The sequence below is a fragment of the Gavia stellata genome, chromosome 17, assembly GCF_030936135.1.
Source record: "Gavia stellata isolate bGavSte3 chromosome 17, bGavSte3.hap2, whole genome shotgun sequence".
Classification (NCBI taxonomy): domain Eukaryota; kingdom Metazoa; phylum Chordata; class Aves; order Gaviiformes; family Gaviidae; genus Gavia; species Gavia stellata.
Window position 1 is genome coordinate 13,140,743 of NC_082610.1, and position 15,035 is coordinate 13,155,777.

The 15,035-nt window shown below is 38.3% G+C and overlaps 1 protein-coding gene across 2 annotated transcripts in view; it reads left to right on the top strand.

Annotated features, from left to right (window-relative positions):
• The window catches only part of DENND5A (DENN domain containing 5A), a 62,558-nt gene that overhangs the window by 7,625 nt on the left and 39,898 nt on the right, over window positions 1–15,035 (top strand). The window contains exons 2-4 of one of the 2 annotated variants that reach the window (XM_059825761.1): window positions 12,282–12,353; window positions 12,949–13,058; window positions 13,765–14,425. In XM_059825761.1, the coding sequence (XP_059681744.1) occupies window positions 12,282–12,353; window positions 12,949–13,058; window positions 13,765–14,425 (843 nt within the window). The remainder of the gene's footprint in view (window positions 1–12,281; window positions 12,354–12,948; window positions 13,059–13,764; window positions 14,426–15,035) is intronic. The other variant, XM_059825762.1, reaches the window with a different exon arrangement.

Sequence of the window (15,035 nt, forward strand, 5' to 3'; positions counted from 1 at the left end):
CTTCCGTCCTCTGCAAGCATACATTTTTATGAGCTATTCTACTATTTGCATATATTACTTATTCCTCCTTAACTTGCTACATTCTGCAAGCTCCCTTACCAACTGTTGTTTCCTGGTTTTGCTCCCCAAGCCCAGCGCTGTCGTACTTAGCTGTCATCAGAATTCCTTTGGGAAGAGAGAAGTCCCTTAAGTTAACAAGGTCAGTGCCAGCTCCAACAAGCTTAAGTCAGTCATATCTCTTTCTGGCTCTTTTATGTGTGTGATCTGGGAGCTTGAAATGTGAAATAACTCATTCAAAAGTTTTGCTGAAGGCTGGTAGAATTTGTATTTATCAGTATTTCGGTCATTTCTGAGAATGAATATAGCAGAGATGTTATGGCAGCCCAGGCCAATCTAACTGTAGGTTGTTGTGGTCTCCCTTTCCCTGTCCTTACTGCGGTTGTGTGCTCCTGCCTCCTTCCCTTGCATGCGGACTAGCTAACCCTGTTGGACATGGGTCAGTGCAGCAGGTTCCCGGGAGCACCAGGCCTTGGTGTGAGGAAAGAGGTTGGTAACGCGCAGCCATTGATTAAATTGACATAGGTGCCCTGAAGCACAGTTCCATTGGGGGCCATATTCAAAAAGTTCTTTAGACCCAAATCCATGTGAATGATCTACAGAACACTGGCCTGACGTCTGAGGGGTTTGTGATCCGGAGGGCGCAAGCTACTTCTGCTCTGTGAGGTTGCTTTAACGCTGCAAGGTCGTTGCAGGCAGTGAGCATTGGATAGATGTCCCAGTGTTCATGTCTCCCCAGGAAGCGTGCTCAGGATCCATGAACTAACCTTCCCTACACAGAGGTCTGCCCTTGCATGTGTTAGTAGCCTTGAGAATGTCTGCCGTTTCACAGGCGAGGCCTTTATAAACAGGGCCTAATCTCGGCTTGGAAAATGAAGGACTCTGGACGTATCCACTGAATAAGGTGAATTGATGGTTCTTTTGAGAATTCATTCCATGAAGAGTCCTGAGTCTATTATGTGTGGGTGACAAAGTGTGCTCTGGGAAGTACTTGTGTGGTGTGTATATGTGGGGTATTTGGGGTTTTTTATTTGTGTGTCTTTTTTTCCCTTTTCTTCATATAAAGTCTTCTAAAGTTAAAACTATATCTAACATTTTTGTTTTCCTCAAGCTCGACTAGGGAAGGGATTTAACTCATAATCTTGGTTCTGTGGAACCATGAGCCACCATCTTTATGACTTTGAACAAAGGGGTGATATGCAGTTTTAAGTGGTTAACTTTGACTTGTGTTTTCAGGACTGAATAAAGTACTGGACTTCGTTCTTCCTGTTCTAATTAGATTTTCATATTGAAAACTTTTTTTTTTTTACCAGGCATGAATCATGCCTTATGAAGAAGAAAGGTAAGCTTGATATGGTACATGTAAAAGGAAGAAAGCTCGAGGGAAGTGGTTGGTGAGATGATAAGGAAGGATATAGTCAGAGCTAAGATAAACTTAGAGTTTGTCATATCCGTTGACCAAGCTGTCAGCACATCTGATTAATTTTCTGGTATTAGAAATAATTTCTATTTTAAAAATAGAAAAAAACCATCAAGGAACTTGGTGACTTTCTTACAGGGCATTTTTTTTTTTTTTGGTGGGGGGGCAGTCCTTATTAAGGCAGGTTACTACAAAACACTGTTGTCAAAGGTTAGATAACAAAGTGAAACGTACTGGACAGGACTCGTATACTGAGATGGTTGTATAGCTGAGCTTTTTGTATTTCGCTGGTCTCTGTATGTCATTTGTACCTGCTTGAAAGGCTTCATGTGTATTTTAAAATACGGCTTTCCCCTTCAATGCAAAACCTCAGTGATATCCCAGAAGAATACAAATACTTTGTTAAAGGACTGGACAGGTGCTTCAATAATACTTGGTCCTTGTGCTTTTACACAGACGTGTTTCCATCAGTCCTCAGAGCTGGAGTTGGAGGGCAATGGGAGGGTAAAAAGTAGGGACATTTAACTGGATGGGACATGTCACTGTAAAAGGAGATCCACAGCGGTTCAGGAGGGTTGCCTGAGATGGTCTGCGTTGCTGTTTGCTCAGGCTTTCCTGAAGCAGCCTCACTGGGTCTGCCAATCTTAGATGGGCGTGAGGAGAACAGCTGATTTCTATATTAAATATACTTAAAATATGCTTGTCTCCACTTCTGTTTTATATTTCTAGTAGATGTAAAAGAATTGTGTTCTATTCTGAAGATAAGCCACCCTTTTCCTTTCTTAGTGTCTTCTGTTGCATGTATTTCGGATATATTGTGTAATGGAAATGCTCCCCCCACCCCCCGTGGCTGAGAACACGCCTGTCATTGTGATTTTGAGTGCTGCTTCTGTTGTTTAGTTGGAAACAGACCTGTAAATGTCTTTCTGTAAGTCTTTTTGCAGTGGCTAAAGCAGAAAAGTAGTTTAGTAAAACAATTCTGGTTTAAAGAACATTTCCTTGAAAATTTCTGCCAGGCAGTCTTGACTAAAATACATTGTGTCCATCTGTTTTCCTGTGTTGCATGCAAAGTAGTTTTAAAAAAAAAAAAAAAAAAGGTTTAGGATGCTTTTAAAGATGCAAGCTGAGGACTTTTGGTGGAGTTTTGTTGTTTGTTTTTTAAAAAGCTGCCTTAGATTCTTGATAGTTTCTTCTGCTATTTCCCTGCCCCACCTCCTCCCGCCTTCCTTGAAACGGTACCAGAAAAATAAAAACAAAAGCTTTTGGTTTCCTGACTTTACAATCACAGAATGCAGATGTCCTCAGCTGTTTTTCTGTGGTGCTTTAAATTCATTGTTGCAGCATTTGAAACTATTCCAGAGTGTGTGTGGTGATACGGGTTTTTTTGTCAACTAGATGAATGCTGGAACTTAACTGATGAATGGATGTCTATTAATTCCTAAATTTTCATTTGCCATAGAGGGCTTGGAAGAATTTATGCTATCAAAGCAATGGATGGTCAAGAGATTATTTGTATCCAGTGGAGTTTACACTAAATATCCAGCTAGTGAAATGAACTCTTGTTTTTTATTTCAGTTCACAGTGAGGTTCTTCGTGTTACAATTGTTGAAACATTACAATTTTTCAATTCTGGAATGCAAAAGGATCTTTTACAGTCCACAGATTAGGGTTAACTTGTCTCTTTGTCCTTCTCATCTTTTTAGTGACTGCAGTAGGAAGAATTGTATTGTCCATTGTATGCTGAAAGGAATGTGCTCTCATGGGATTGCGATACGGCATTGTTACAAGCAAGTTTGGGTTCCCTAGATGACAAACAGGCCCAAAAAAGATTAGAGCCTTCCATCACTCTGGTTATTTTCTTCCTCTTCTCTCTACTTCCTCTGAAGAAAGTCCTTTAACTTTTACAGATGAACGATGGCACTTCACCCAACATACATTTCAGTTGCACCAAAGATATATACCTAAATAGAGGGCGATGCGACCATAATACATGTTTGCACCTTTGTTTTAGAAAGGCACAGTGGAATTCCTTTGCCTTTGAGCTCTTTTGTCAGGGAAAGTAGAACAGTAACTTGGATAAAGAATTTCTTAGCGGAAGTCCCAGATGTGAAAATCATAGGCTGTAGATCTGTTACAAAGCCAACGGAATGACAGCCACTAGAGGCAGTGGTCGAAGCCCCTGATTCATTAGAGGCAGTGAATGAAACCCCAGATTCTGGTTGCTTAAACAGCAGTGCTGCAATAAAATGAATGTCATCCTGAAGATTTTCTTGTATGGGTAACCTGATCCACTTTAAAGACTGTTAAAGTCCCAATTCCAGTAACAAATTAACTGGTCTAACCATCACTTCAGCTTGCGCTGTGCCCGATGGTCTTGCCAACGGGGGGAGGGGGGATAGAAGAGCAGGACAGCGGGTTTATGTGTTTCAGGATAAAAGGAAAGAATTATTTTTTTGTGTATATCCGAGGAAGAGGTTTGCTGGGGAAGGGAGTCCTCTCTAACAAGAAATACGTGCAGTTTTGCTTAAGGAGGAGGAACTGGAAGGAAGGAAACAAGTCATAATCTGAAGGCATTTGTCTATTGATGGAGTGGCTGTTTGCTTACAGATTTGGCAGCTGCAGCTTTTCTTGAATCATGGTTTTTATTCCAAGAATTCTTGTTTATTGAATTTCTTGCCTTAGTCTGCCAAACTTCGGATGTTTATTTCCTACATTGTAAAGGGTTTTTGGTTTTTTTTAGTTATATATGGTTTAATATTTGTTAAAGAAGGAATCGGAGAAACTTATTGTTTTGGTTTTTAAAATAAACTTTCACTAATTATTAGTATATTAATAGCTCTCTAGCTACATATTGAGATGACTTTTCTTTAATATTAGAATATGGGTTTCTGAAAAATCAGAATGGTATTGCTCTCCAGAAGACTAGATCTGGGGTTTTTGCTTTTTTTTTTCTTGTCTGTTTTTTTAAGGGCTACAATGAATCAACAGATTGCCATCTCATTTCACATCTAATATGGTACAGGCCGTATAATTTAGTTACTTGTTTGATTATTCCAGTTTTGCTCTTAAGACTTGAAAATAGAATGTTTGACCACTTCCATTGGCAAGTGGAAATATGACAGGTCTTATTTTTAACAGAACTCTCTTGCCTTTGATTTTAAGACATTGGTTCTTGGCTTGACTGTCTTTCCATGTCTACATGCATCTTAAGCACCTGTATTTGCTTTTACAATGTAACCAGGTCAACTATTGGTCATCCGTCAGTTTGACTAATCAAAAAGTCCTCAAATCTCTCAGTGTACATACCACCTCTTCCTCCCACTGCCTCCCTCCCCCCAGATAGCTGTCATTTGCTCCATACTTTCATCCTTTCTACAGTGTGGATTGCAGAAGTATGCATGCTATCTGTTTTGCCAGCCAACCATTTTTATTTAGACGTGGACCATGAATTTTAGAGCTGGAGTAATTTTATGTTTGATAAATACAATTATTTACCTTAATATCTATACCATTATTGTGTCTACTGGTAATGATTGCTGGCTGAACTGGGAATCCTACTGCTGTTTATAACATCAGCTGCTGGTTTTAGATTAGCTTAATTCTAAATGAGTTGTGGGCTGCTGCCATTCTTGTATCTTTGGAAACAATTCAGACTTTTTTCCTGTGTGTTATGCCCTTTGACAGGCATGTTATTGCAGTTACTTTGTTTTCACCCAAAACCCAAGAATAAGAAAGATTGTTTTCAAAATATCCTATGATGTCCATTTTCACCTAAGTATGGCTTTGTACTTTATGATATTTTTTAATTGAAAGCAGGATAGAATTAGGCTGTTCTCTGGGTAGTGTTTATAATTCATGCACTGTTCAAATCCCCTTGTTGACTGACTTCTGACTTGCAACCCACACTTGGGACTCTTCGACTGTCATGGTCAGCTCAGTCTCAAGCCCCCACCCTGCACAAGTTGGGATGACTCCCACCATTGCAAGATTCTTTGAACTGTGGTGTAGAAGGAGGTAACGAGTATGGTTATAGGGTTCTGTAGGGTCTTCTGAATCCTAAGTTTGGTTTCTCCAACATGCTGTGTAGTACAGGAAAGCTGCCCTAAGTGTATGGCTCATAGTTTCTGTTGCTGGTACAGACTCTTGTTGTTCTTATTAATTTGTTTAATTACAGCAATATGACTGTTACATGTTGAAGCTGTTTTACATTTACTTCATTAAAACATTCATTTTAGTGGCATCAGGAATTGCATATACAGCCTCTCTATGCTAAAAGATTCGTGTAAGAGTGTCCTTATGTGGAAAGTAGAAAGTTTATGTTTTGATTGCATGCTATCTAACATTTTTTTATTTGAAGATGTCATGTATACAATAAATATACACCAAGACTGAATGAACAGAATGAACAACAGGCTGTATCATAAGAACTTAAAGAAAGAAGCTGCTTGGCAACGTGAAAGCAACACACCACTTAATCAGAATCATTAGAGCTTTCTGAATGTCTTTGTTTTGTAATGATTTTGAGCAGCTCAGCAGACTTGATGAACAAACGAAGGTGACGGTATTAACGATTCTTAAAAATCAGTGTTGCATGACCATTCAGTTCTTTTATCGGACACTTTTTCTGGTAACTAGGGTAGCCTCTTCTGACTTGCTCTTTATTGACATAGAAGGAAAATTGAGCTAGACTCTACCTCTGAAATAGCTGCTCAAAGACTTTGTTCTAGCTAGTATGCAGGGAGAAGTTCCTGTACAGTTCTTAGTCTTGCGTAATTTCTAGAGTTGCAGCACTGCAGTCACTTTCTAAAAAGTAAAACCAAATAGTGAATTGACATCATATACAAAAGGCTGTGATTCAATTTTAAAAAGTTTTGTTTGCAAAGTATCCCTGGCATTTTTCTTTGATCAAGTTTACCCTTTCTAATTAAGGACAACTTAAGCCACACGGTGCTGTTCTGTACTAGATAGAACTTTATTACATGAATGGAAACTTTTCCTGGCAGGGTGTGGGTTACAAAGAAGAATGATTGATTGATGTATTGAAGAGAAAAAAAAAAAAAAACTAGGGCTAAAGCATACTTACAAAGAAACAAACTGCTCAATGTAAAAGTTTTCTTGGGAATTTGCATTAGAAATTTGCAAGCAGTCCATCTGGATATGTGTTGCTTCTGTTGCTATAAGCTACCTGAGAGGATGTATATGATTGGCAGGCATAGCTTGAATTTACAGTATATGTGTTAAGAGGTTGCAATACAGGTCTAGCTTATTTCATGACCACACATGAAGGTTTGACAGGAAATATGTTACTACTTAGTGTGGTTACGTGCACCTAATAACAGCGATAGCAACCATAAATTGCGCTCCTCCATCATTAAGGTTGTAAACAGAACTTTGCAAATGGCATAGTCAAAAAAGGGGAGGGAATGGAGTGAGAAGTGTGTGTCTGTGGTGGTAGGTTTAAGTCTGAATTTCCAGCCGTTTAGAAAGATCTTGTCTTCCTCTTTTTGTTTTGTTGAGAATTCAAAATTTCATCTTTTTCACTTACAGTAAATCCACTTTACAGTTGAGACTTGTAATTGTTTATATATTAGGGGGGAGGTCATAAGTAATTGAAACTGCAAGTTATACAACCTAACCATTTTTCTTATAACTGTGTTGGGAAGACACTTTTTTCTTTTTCCCCTGAAGAGGAGTATGGAAGGCAGTGAATCAGATTTTTCTCTGGGTAAATCAGGAAAGAGCTAGATTAGACCTTCAGAATTCGCTCTTTTTATTCCCCTTCAAAGCTGAGGAAAGCTTGGTAGATAGCATTTTGCAGGTTATTGAATTGAAGAATGTTTTAGTTCATTCTAGTTTATGTAAATTTTTTTTTTCCCCTCTGTATAATCTTGTAGAAAAGGGGTATCCATTGATATGGATCGTTTCATGCCGATACTTCCAAAGCAATGCTGTCCTGCACAGGTTGGAAACTCCACGTAGTATCTCTGAGTTTGTAAGTCCTAATTCTCACCAGACCAAGACACAGACACTGCTGTCTCCTGCTCACAGGTTGAGCAGCAAGGGAAGTAATACAGGTAAGAGCAGGGAGGAGCATGAAAATGAGAGCCAGAGAGGTTTGCTGCATGCACCACAAATCTACATTGTGATAAAGCTTACGTTGAGTATTAGGTGACTCAGTAAGATATCACTCAATAAAATGAGGTGTACTTGTTAATTCAAACGTAGGCTACTTGGAGCATATGCATTAGCTGTTCTAATGTGCTTGTAATTAGGAAGTCCAAATTACAGATACGTAGGCCAGCATCATTTAAGGTGGTATAAATGATGTTAGAACTGGAAGTCCATCGGGCCTTATGGTTCCATACACTGCAAATTGTATTAGATGGCTGTTAGAGGGGTGGTGTGAGCTTCAACGCAGCTGTGAAAAGGGGCTGGTTTTAAATACATTTCAACTAAATGTAATGTGTTTCGACTCTTTGGTCATCTTGAGCAGGTTTGTAGTTTCCTTCATGCATGTAATACAGTCCATCAAGTTCAGTTTGCTGAAGAGATGTGAGAGGGAGAGGTTGGAGAATTACCTGCCTCTTACGTGAGCTTTAATCCGCTCAGTACCGAGCGTACCCCACTCCAGGGAGCCTGCTGTGAGCCGAGCTCTGCCTGCCACAGGAAGAGCTGGGCCAAGCCGGCAGTCTCGGTAGCAGCAGCGTTCGACGTCCTGGACATCCTTCAGCCAAGGAGGCTGCTTCAGAGGTGACTTCCCTTTTGATAAGCAAGCTTATTTTAAGAATTTAAGTCTTTTATGCATGTCTTTTTAAATTACATGGTAGCAAATACGGAGAAAGCAGTACAGGACTGTAATGAGGCTGACTGCCTGCATAGTGTAACAGTGGGAATAGCTTGGTTTTGCCACAGTTCAGATGGATAAAATCTTTTCAAGTCACTGATGGCTGTAGCATCTTTGCTCCTTTTCCACCCTGTAGTGGAGTCTTAGGGCTTGATGAAGTGTGAAAGAAGGGAGAGGAAGGAAAGGGCATTACTAAATCCGGATGGTGGTTGCTGGTGTTGAAAAATCTCTCCCCGGCATGGCAGGAGCCAGCAGGTGGGCGAGCTGGGCCTCGGGAGGAGCAGCAGCTTTAGGAGTTAATCACTTACCCATGCAGGTTATTAAAACTCTACTGTAGTCCCATGTTTTCTTCAGTGCACCAGTTTAAGAATCTCTGTGTCTGTGGTTCACTCTTTGCTTCCCTCCTGGTTTTGGGGATCCCTGTAAGCTAATTAAGCTGTTTGTATGGACATGGGCTAAACTGGATTAGTGAAACATGAATCTTTGTTAACCTCTTCTTCATTCTCTATTTATTTATTTTTAATCCAAATCGTTTCACTGATCCTATTTTGAGTGGGATGCCACAGATAGTGTTTTTTCCAATGACAACAAAATTCTAAGAATGTCTGATTCTCTCTTTTCCTCTGCTGGGTGCAGCACCAGGTCTCATTCTGAACTGGTGTGTTTGGATTTGTACAGTGCCTAGTGAAATGATGTTTCTTTATGCTTTTATGATATTATTTACATTACAAAATACAGTGGGATTCCTACTGTTTTGAAAGTTTCATGTTGAGAAGCATGTTGGCCTGAAACTTTCTGAAGTACTCCTGGTTTTTTCCTTTTTCCTAAAATTTTGTATGTTTCTGGATTTTTTTATGTTGTATGACAGTTCCTGACAAATAATCTTATAGTTGTAACTATTTCATTACTGTTTCTGCTTTAAATCCAAATGAGTTGCAAGTTTGTAATCTGTGGGGTGGTTTGCATCTTCATTTTTGAGAGCTTTTCCTATGCTGAGACAAACAGCTGAGTGATAATGTGTATGTGAAGATCATCAAATGTGTTTGAAAGGCCTCTTTAGTCTTCAGCAGGCAATGATGTGTTCCATTTAAAAATAAATAAAATCCCTTTTACATGGCACTTGCACAAAAGAAAGAAATTATTTACAGAGAAATCATGTTTGAAGACCTCTTTATTGTAACTCAGATCAATAAGGAAAGTACTTTCTAGCCATCTCTTCTGCTAGAGGAGAGGAACCTTATGAAAAGCATGATCTGATAATAGCAGTCCTTTGATAGTCGTTAAGTGTGGGAACTTGTACTCATTCTGAAACTTGTGGGGTACATCATATTTTTATCAGTTTATCTTCTCTTACATCTTCATTTTCTCAGTTCTAGAATAAAACTTTGTCCATTTTTGCTGATGGGTTTGTCTCCTGCATTTGTTAAACCTGCTCTTGTCTTCAGTGTTTTTATGAAAACCATTTCAATTAGTACTGAATTAATCAGATGTCTAATTCACACAGAGGCAGATCCTGAAACCATGAGTTATTTTTTGCCTGCTGGAGAATGTGCTGCAATTGGTATTTTGCTGGAGCAGGGTGTTTGTGTTTGAGGCTTCTAACTGATCATAAATTTAGAAATTTAGGGTTAATTGCTTTTTGACTCTGGATATAAGCAAATATTGTTGGTGGATTTCTTATTTTTGTTTTATGTCTGTTGATGGCTATCTGGTGACAACCACTAGCTGCTTAGTGGCAGAAGTGAAGGGGCAGCCTAAGCAATGGACTTGCTGGTGGTCAGGTTCTCATTAGTTGTAAGAGCAAGAAAACAGGGTGGCCAGTGTCCTGGAGTTGCACAGATCGCCTTTCTGTTCCTGTGTTGAACTTTCCAGCTGTCGTTGGTGAGCTGTCACTTGAGATTCCCTGCCCTGTCAGTATCTTTGGAAGTCAGCATTGCCCAGTCTGAAGGTGCAGTGTGTGTTGGAGAGAATGTCTCTTGGAAGAGATGGGGCAAGGCTTCTTAAAATACATAAGCATCCATTCGGTGTGGTTTGTTGTTTGTTTTTTTTTTTTAATCAGAAGGGAAGAGCAGCATCATGTATTTTGCAATACTAATCACCTTAATGAAAAGGTCTTTAAGTCAGAGATTTTATTTTTATTTCCAGAATGCACATGACCTTGCACACAGGTGAACCCAGTGATTGTGGTGTGTGGTTTCCAAGTTCAGGAGAAAATTTGGCCTTCAGATATTTTCTCCCTTATATATGTGGAAGACAAAAAAAAACCAGAAACAAACCAGCTTAGTAAATGTCTGAGGTTTTTCCTCAATTATCTGTAAGTTGACATTACATCATCTGCACAGATGTAAATATAGAAAATAGTAGGTGTGTTAAATCTCCTGATGTAATTTTAAAACCTCTTTTACAGAGGACTCTCTTGAGTGTATGTTTGTGTCAGTAAATAGAGATGTGGCATTATGTCCACTTTTCTTTCTCTTTTTGGGAGACTGGAAGTTTCTTTAAATGCTTATTTTCATCTTTTAAGATTTTTTTTTTTTAGCTCTTGCAGAAATGCTGTTATGTTTTCTGTCATTGACTTCGCTCTTTCCCAAGATGGTTATATTTCAGTGAAGTTGTGTTCTGTTTTTTCCTGACTATCCCTCTCTCTATACACATTTCAGAGTTTCCCAAATATACATTTTTTTCTCTCTGAACAATGATATTATTGAACAAAGCAATAATGTAGCTGAGTGGTTTTGTATGAAAATCAGCTGAGCTGTTGATTTTTCAGGCAAACAGGAAAAACAATCCCTTCTTTAATTTCAGTGCTAAAACCCAGAGGATTAGCAAAATAGATGTGAATACTTTGCGTATTGTGAGACCTGTCCTAGGTCCTGATTCAGAAAAAGTTCCCTGTTCGAGATAATATTTAAGACTTAGTTTAGAAAAAATCCAGAGTTACATGACTTCTCAACTGTCAAAGGACTTCTTGAGCATTCCATGGAAACACAGTTTTGTTTGGTGTAATGTATTTGTTAGGTTCTTTAGTGTCTATAGGCAGTGTTATAACTATCTCTGTGTATGGCTACTTTGTGGAAGTAAGTGTTGTACGGAAGATTCTAAGTTGGCTTAGAAAGTGAACTTTAAATGTTACTGTAAAAGCACAGAATAAACTCAACCAATTCTGAAATCAATTTCTATTGCCATGTAATTGCTGCATGTAAGAAAACAAGTGAGGAGTTGAAGTGTGTTTTCTCTTTAGCAGGTGTTGCTGAAATAGTTAGATTTATTTAAAGCATATGATTTCATGCAATTGTGCGTGATTGTTAGTGCAGCTGTCAACAGCTGCATGCTCATTTAGCTAATTGCATTCTAGTAAGATAGCTAAGCTTATTTTAAGATATGCAGTTCTGGGCTTTTTTTTTTTTTTAAAGCAACTACACACATTCAGAAGATTTACTGCAGAAAGTTCTGCGCTATCACAATGAACAATCATTGCTCTAGAGGAGTTTTGAGAGCTTATAAACAAGACTGTATCAGCCAGTCTAGTGTATGGATAGCATCTATGAAAAGTTAGATGATGCCACTTAAATTCTTATAATTCCAAAGGCCTTGAAATGGTCTTCTCCTTGGGTTTAGTTTCATCATCTGCTCTTTGGGAGTATTTTATAGTTTAACATGTAAAACTTTGATGTAATAAGCAACTAATTCCTATTGCTGCATCAGTATTCTGGTTGTGTATGCAGGAACTATGAGCTTCTGTTACATATTGATCATGTCCTTCAAGAAATATGTACCTGAAGTGAGAAATTTGTATAAAGTGGTATATGTATAAAAAGCATACTAGAGAGTAGACTATCTATTATGCATGCTAATTCTGTATAGAATACTTGTATGTTTTTTACTGGTATGTGTTAGCTACGTAATTACAGTCGACAGTATGAAATTTATAATGCAGTGTTGTTTTTATTTGTTATATAGCTTTATGCCAGTATATACAGGCCTCTAAAACCCGAGATGGTGCCAGCCGTTTCATTTCAAGTGCAACAGAAGGTAAAGGAAAAAGTGTGGGGAAAAAAAAGCCACAATTTTTTTGTTCATCTGAAACCCTGTCTTCATGGGCGTTTATGTGGTTCTTGATCTTTTAACCTTCTAGACTCTCTCTTCACAGCTAACTTCTTGTAATAGATGATGGGTACCTTTTTTCCCTAAGTTTTAAAGAAGAAATTAAGTGATGCCACTTTTATGTCTATCTTAAACTCGCATCCTCTTTGCATCTTGTCTATTTGTGCTTTTCTTCAGTAACAAAATTCCACTGAAACTGAAGCTTTAGCTATGCTTTAACAAGAATCTGAAATATCTGAAGACTGGCTTAGAGAATTGCTGTTGTGACCACAGCCTCAAGATAGTCACACTTAAGGAAAAGCACAGATACTTAATGACATAGAAATGTTAGTGCTAATCCCGCTAATATCTGCAGTCTGATTATACGCTAACTAACTGTCTTGCATTTTCTGTTTCTTTTAAAAGGAGCGTGTGCTTAATTCACTTATCCTCACATCTACCTGCTGATGTCCTGCTTTTTGGCCTTGTTTCAGCTTAAAAAGAGAATGAAATATTTACTTCTATATTTTTCTTTTACCTGCAGGGGAAAACTTTGAACAGACTCCGTTAAGACGCACATTCAAATCCAAAGTTCTTGCTCGCTATCCTGAGAATGTTGAATGGAACCCTTTTGACCAGGATGCAGTGGGAATGGTTAGTATCAATTAATGGCTTTTGTTTTTAAGACAAAAACCTACCTTAACAATTGAAGGCATTCATCTGTGTTTTCTTTGACAAAAAAGTATGAAGTCTATTATAGATTGGAAATAATAATGAATTTCTTTAAATTGTGCAGGGTCAAAGGCATTTTCATTTAATTGGGATATTCTTAAAGGAGATTAAGTTGAAACTTATAAGTGATTAAGTCCCTAGGAGAGATTTTTTGTTCTTTTACAACTTTTTGTTACATTCTAGAGAATTGGTGGAGAAAGAAATTAGTCTGCAATTAATGAATCTTCCTTCTGCATGATTTTTCTGTTTAATGGAATGTGGTGTGGTTTCTTAATTTAGATAAACTATAGTACTTTTCTCTGTCAGGTTTCTGGTCTTAGTGACCAAAATACTTTCCTTTATCTGAGTTTGAATTCTGTTCTTTTTTTCCAGTTGGGGTTGGTAACAAAATGGTTATGAGTTTCAACAGAAACTGCATACAGCCCTTTTTAATATGTTCCATTAGTTTTTCTGATTTAGATGCGTATTACTGTATCATACAGAGATGTAGCATTTAATAGAATTTAAGGTGAAGTGCAATGGCAGTCTGTGGATTCTAAATCCTATTTTCACCAATGCTTCTGGAGGCAGGGGGGAGAGAAAAGTGTGTTTTAATTGATATTATCTCCCCTCCCCTCTTTTCTTATAGCTGTGTATGCCTAAAGGGCTTGCTTTCAAGACACAAGCAGACTCCAGAGAACCTCAGTTCCACTCTTTTATTATTACTCGTGAAGATGGCTCACGGACATTTGGATTTTCTCTCACGTTTTTTGAGGAAGTTACTAGCAAACAGATCTGCAGTGCAATGCAGACATTGTATCATATGCACAATGCTGAATATGACATTCTTCATACTCCACCCACAAATGACAAAGATAGCTGCAGCAGCACTGGAGACTGCAATGGCACTTCTGTTTCAAAGCTACAGCGTTTTAACTCCTATGACATCAGCAGAGACACACTCTATGTCTCAAAGTGCATTTGTCTGATTACTCCAATGTCTTTCATGAAAGCTTGTAAGAAAGTACTAGAACAACTTCACCAAGCAGTGACTTCACCTCAGCCGCCACCTCTACCTTTAGAAAGCTACATCTACAATATTCTCTATGAGGTTCCTCTTCCTCCAGCAGGAAGGTCTTTAAAATTTTCAGGTGTTTATGGACCAATTATCTGCCAGAGGCCAAGCACCAGTGAACTACCATTATTTGATTTTCCAGTTAAAGAAGTTTTTGAATTGCTTGGAGTAGAAAATGTGGTTCAACTCTTTACCTGTGCCCTCTTGGAATTTCAGATACTGCTTTATTCACAGCGTGAGTACTTGGTTTTTGTTTTCTTATCCTGTAGTTGTACTGGCACAAGGTCTTTTCATTTCTTGAATTCTAAAAAACACACAAGCAACAGAATAGCTGCATTAAAGTTGCATTAGCATGCTAATGCAGTCAGGCTGATCTGTGTGCAGGTTTTAATGTAAAGAAAAGAACTGGAGTCGCAAAGAGAGCGTTGCATTGGCTCCTGTTTTTAGACACCTAAACTTAAAACTTTGGGCTTTCACATAATCTCCTATATTCATGGACTGACTGTCCCCTTTATTGTTGTCTCTGGAAATGTTGTATTGTTGGATATAGTATGCCTTCTCCCATGTTCCTCTCCAGCTGCTTAGCTGAATTCCCTCCTATCTCTGCCAAACTATCTATGCATTTGGAGAAGATACATAGTTAATTATATATGGTTCTGAAGAAGAATTAATAATGCAAATATAATTTTCTCTTTAAGTACGCAAAGTCACATTTCAGTTGTTATTTTGAAATAAAATTACCTGAAAAAAGTTTTACTTCGCAGGATTTAAATCCCAAATCTCTGAAAAATGTTTCTTTCACACCATGCTTTCTGCTATGAACAGGCATGCCTAAAGCAAACTCT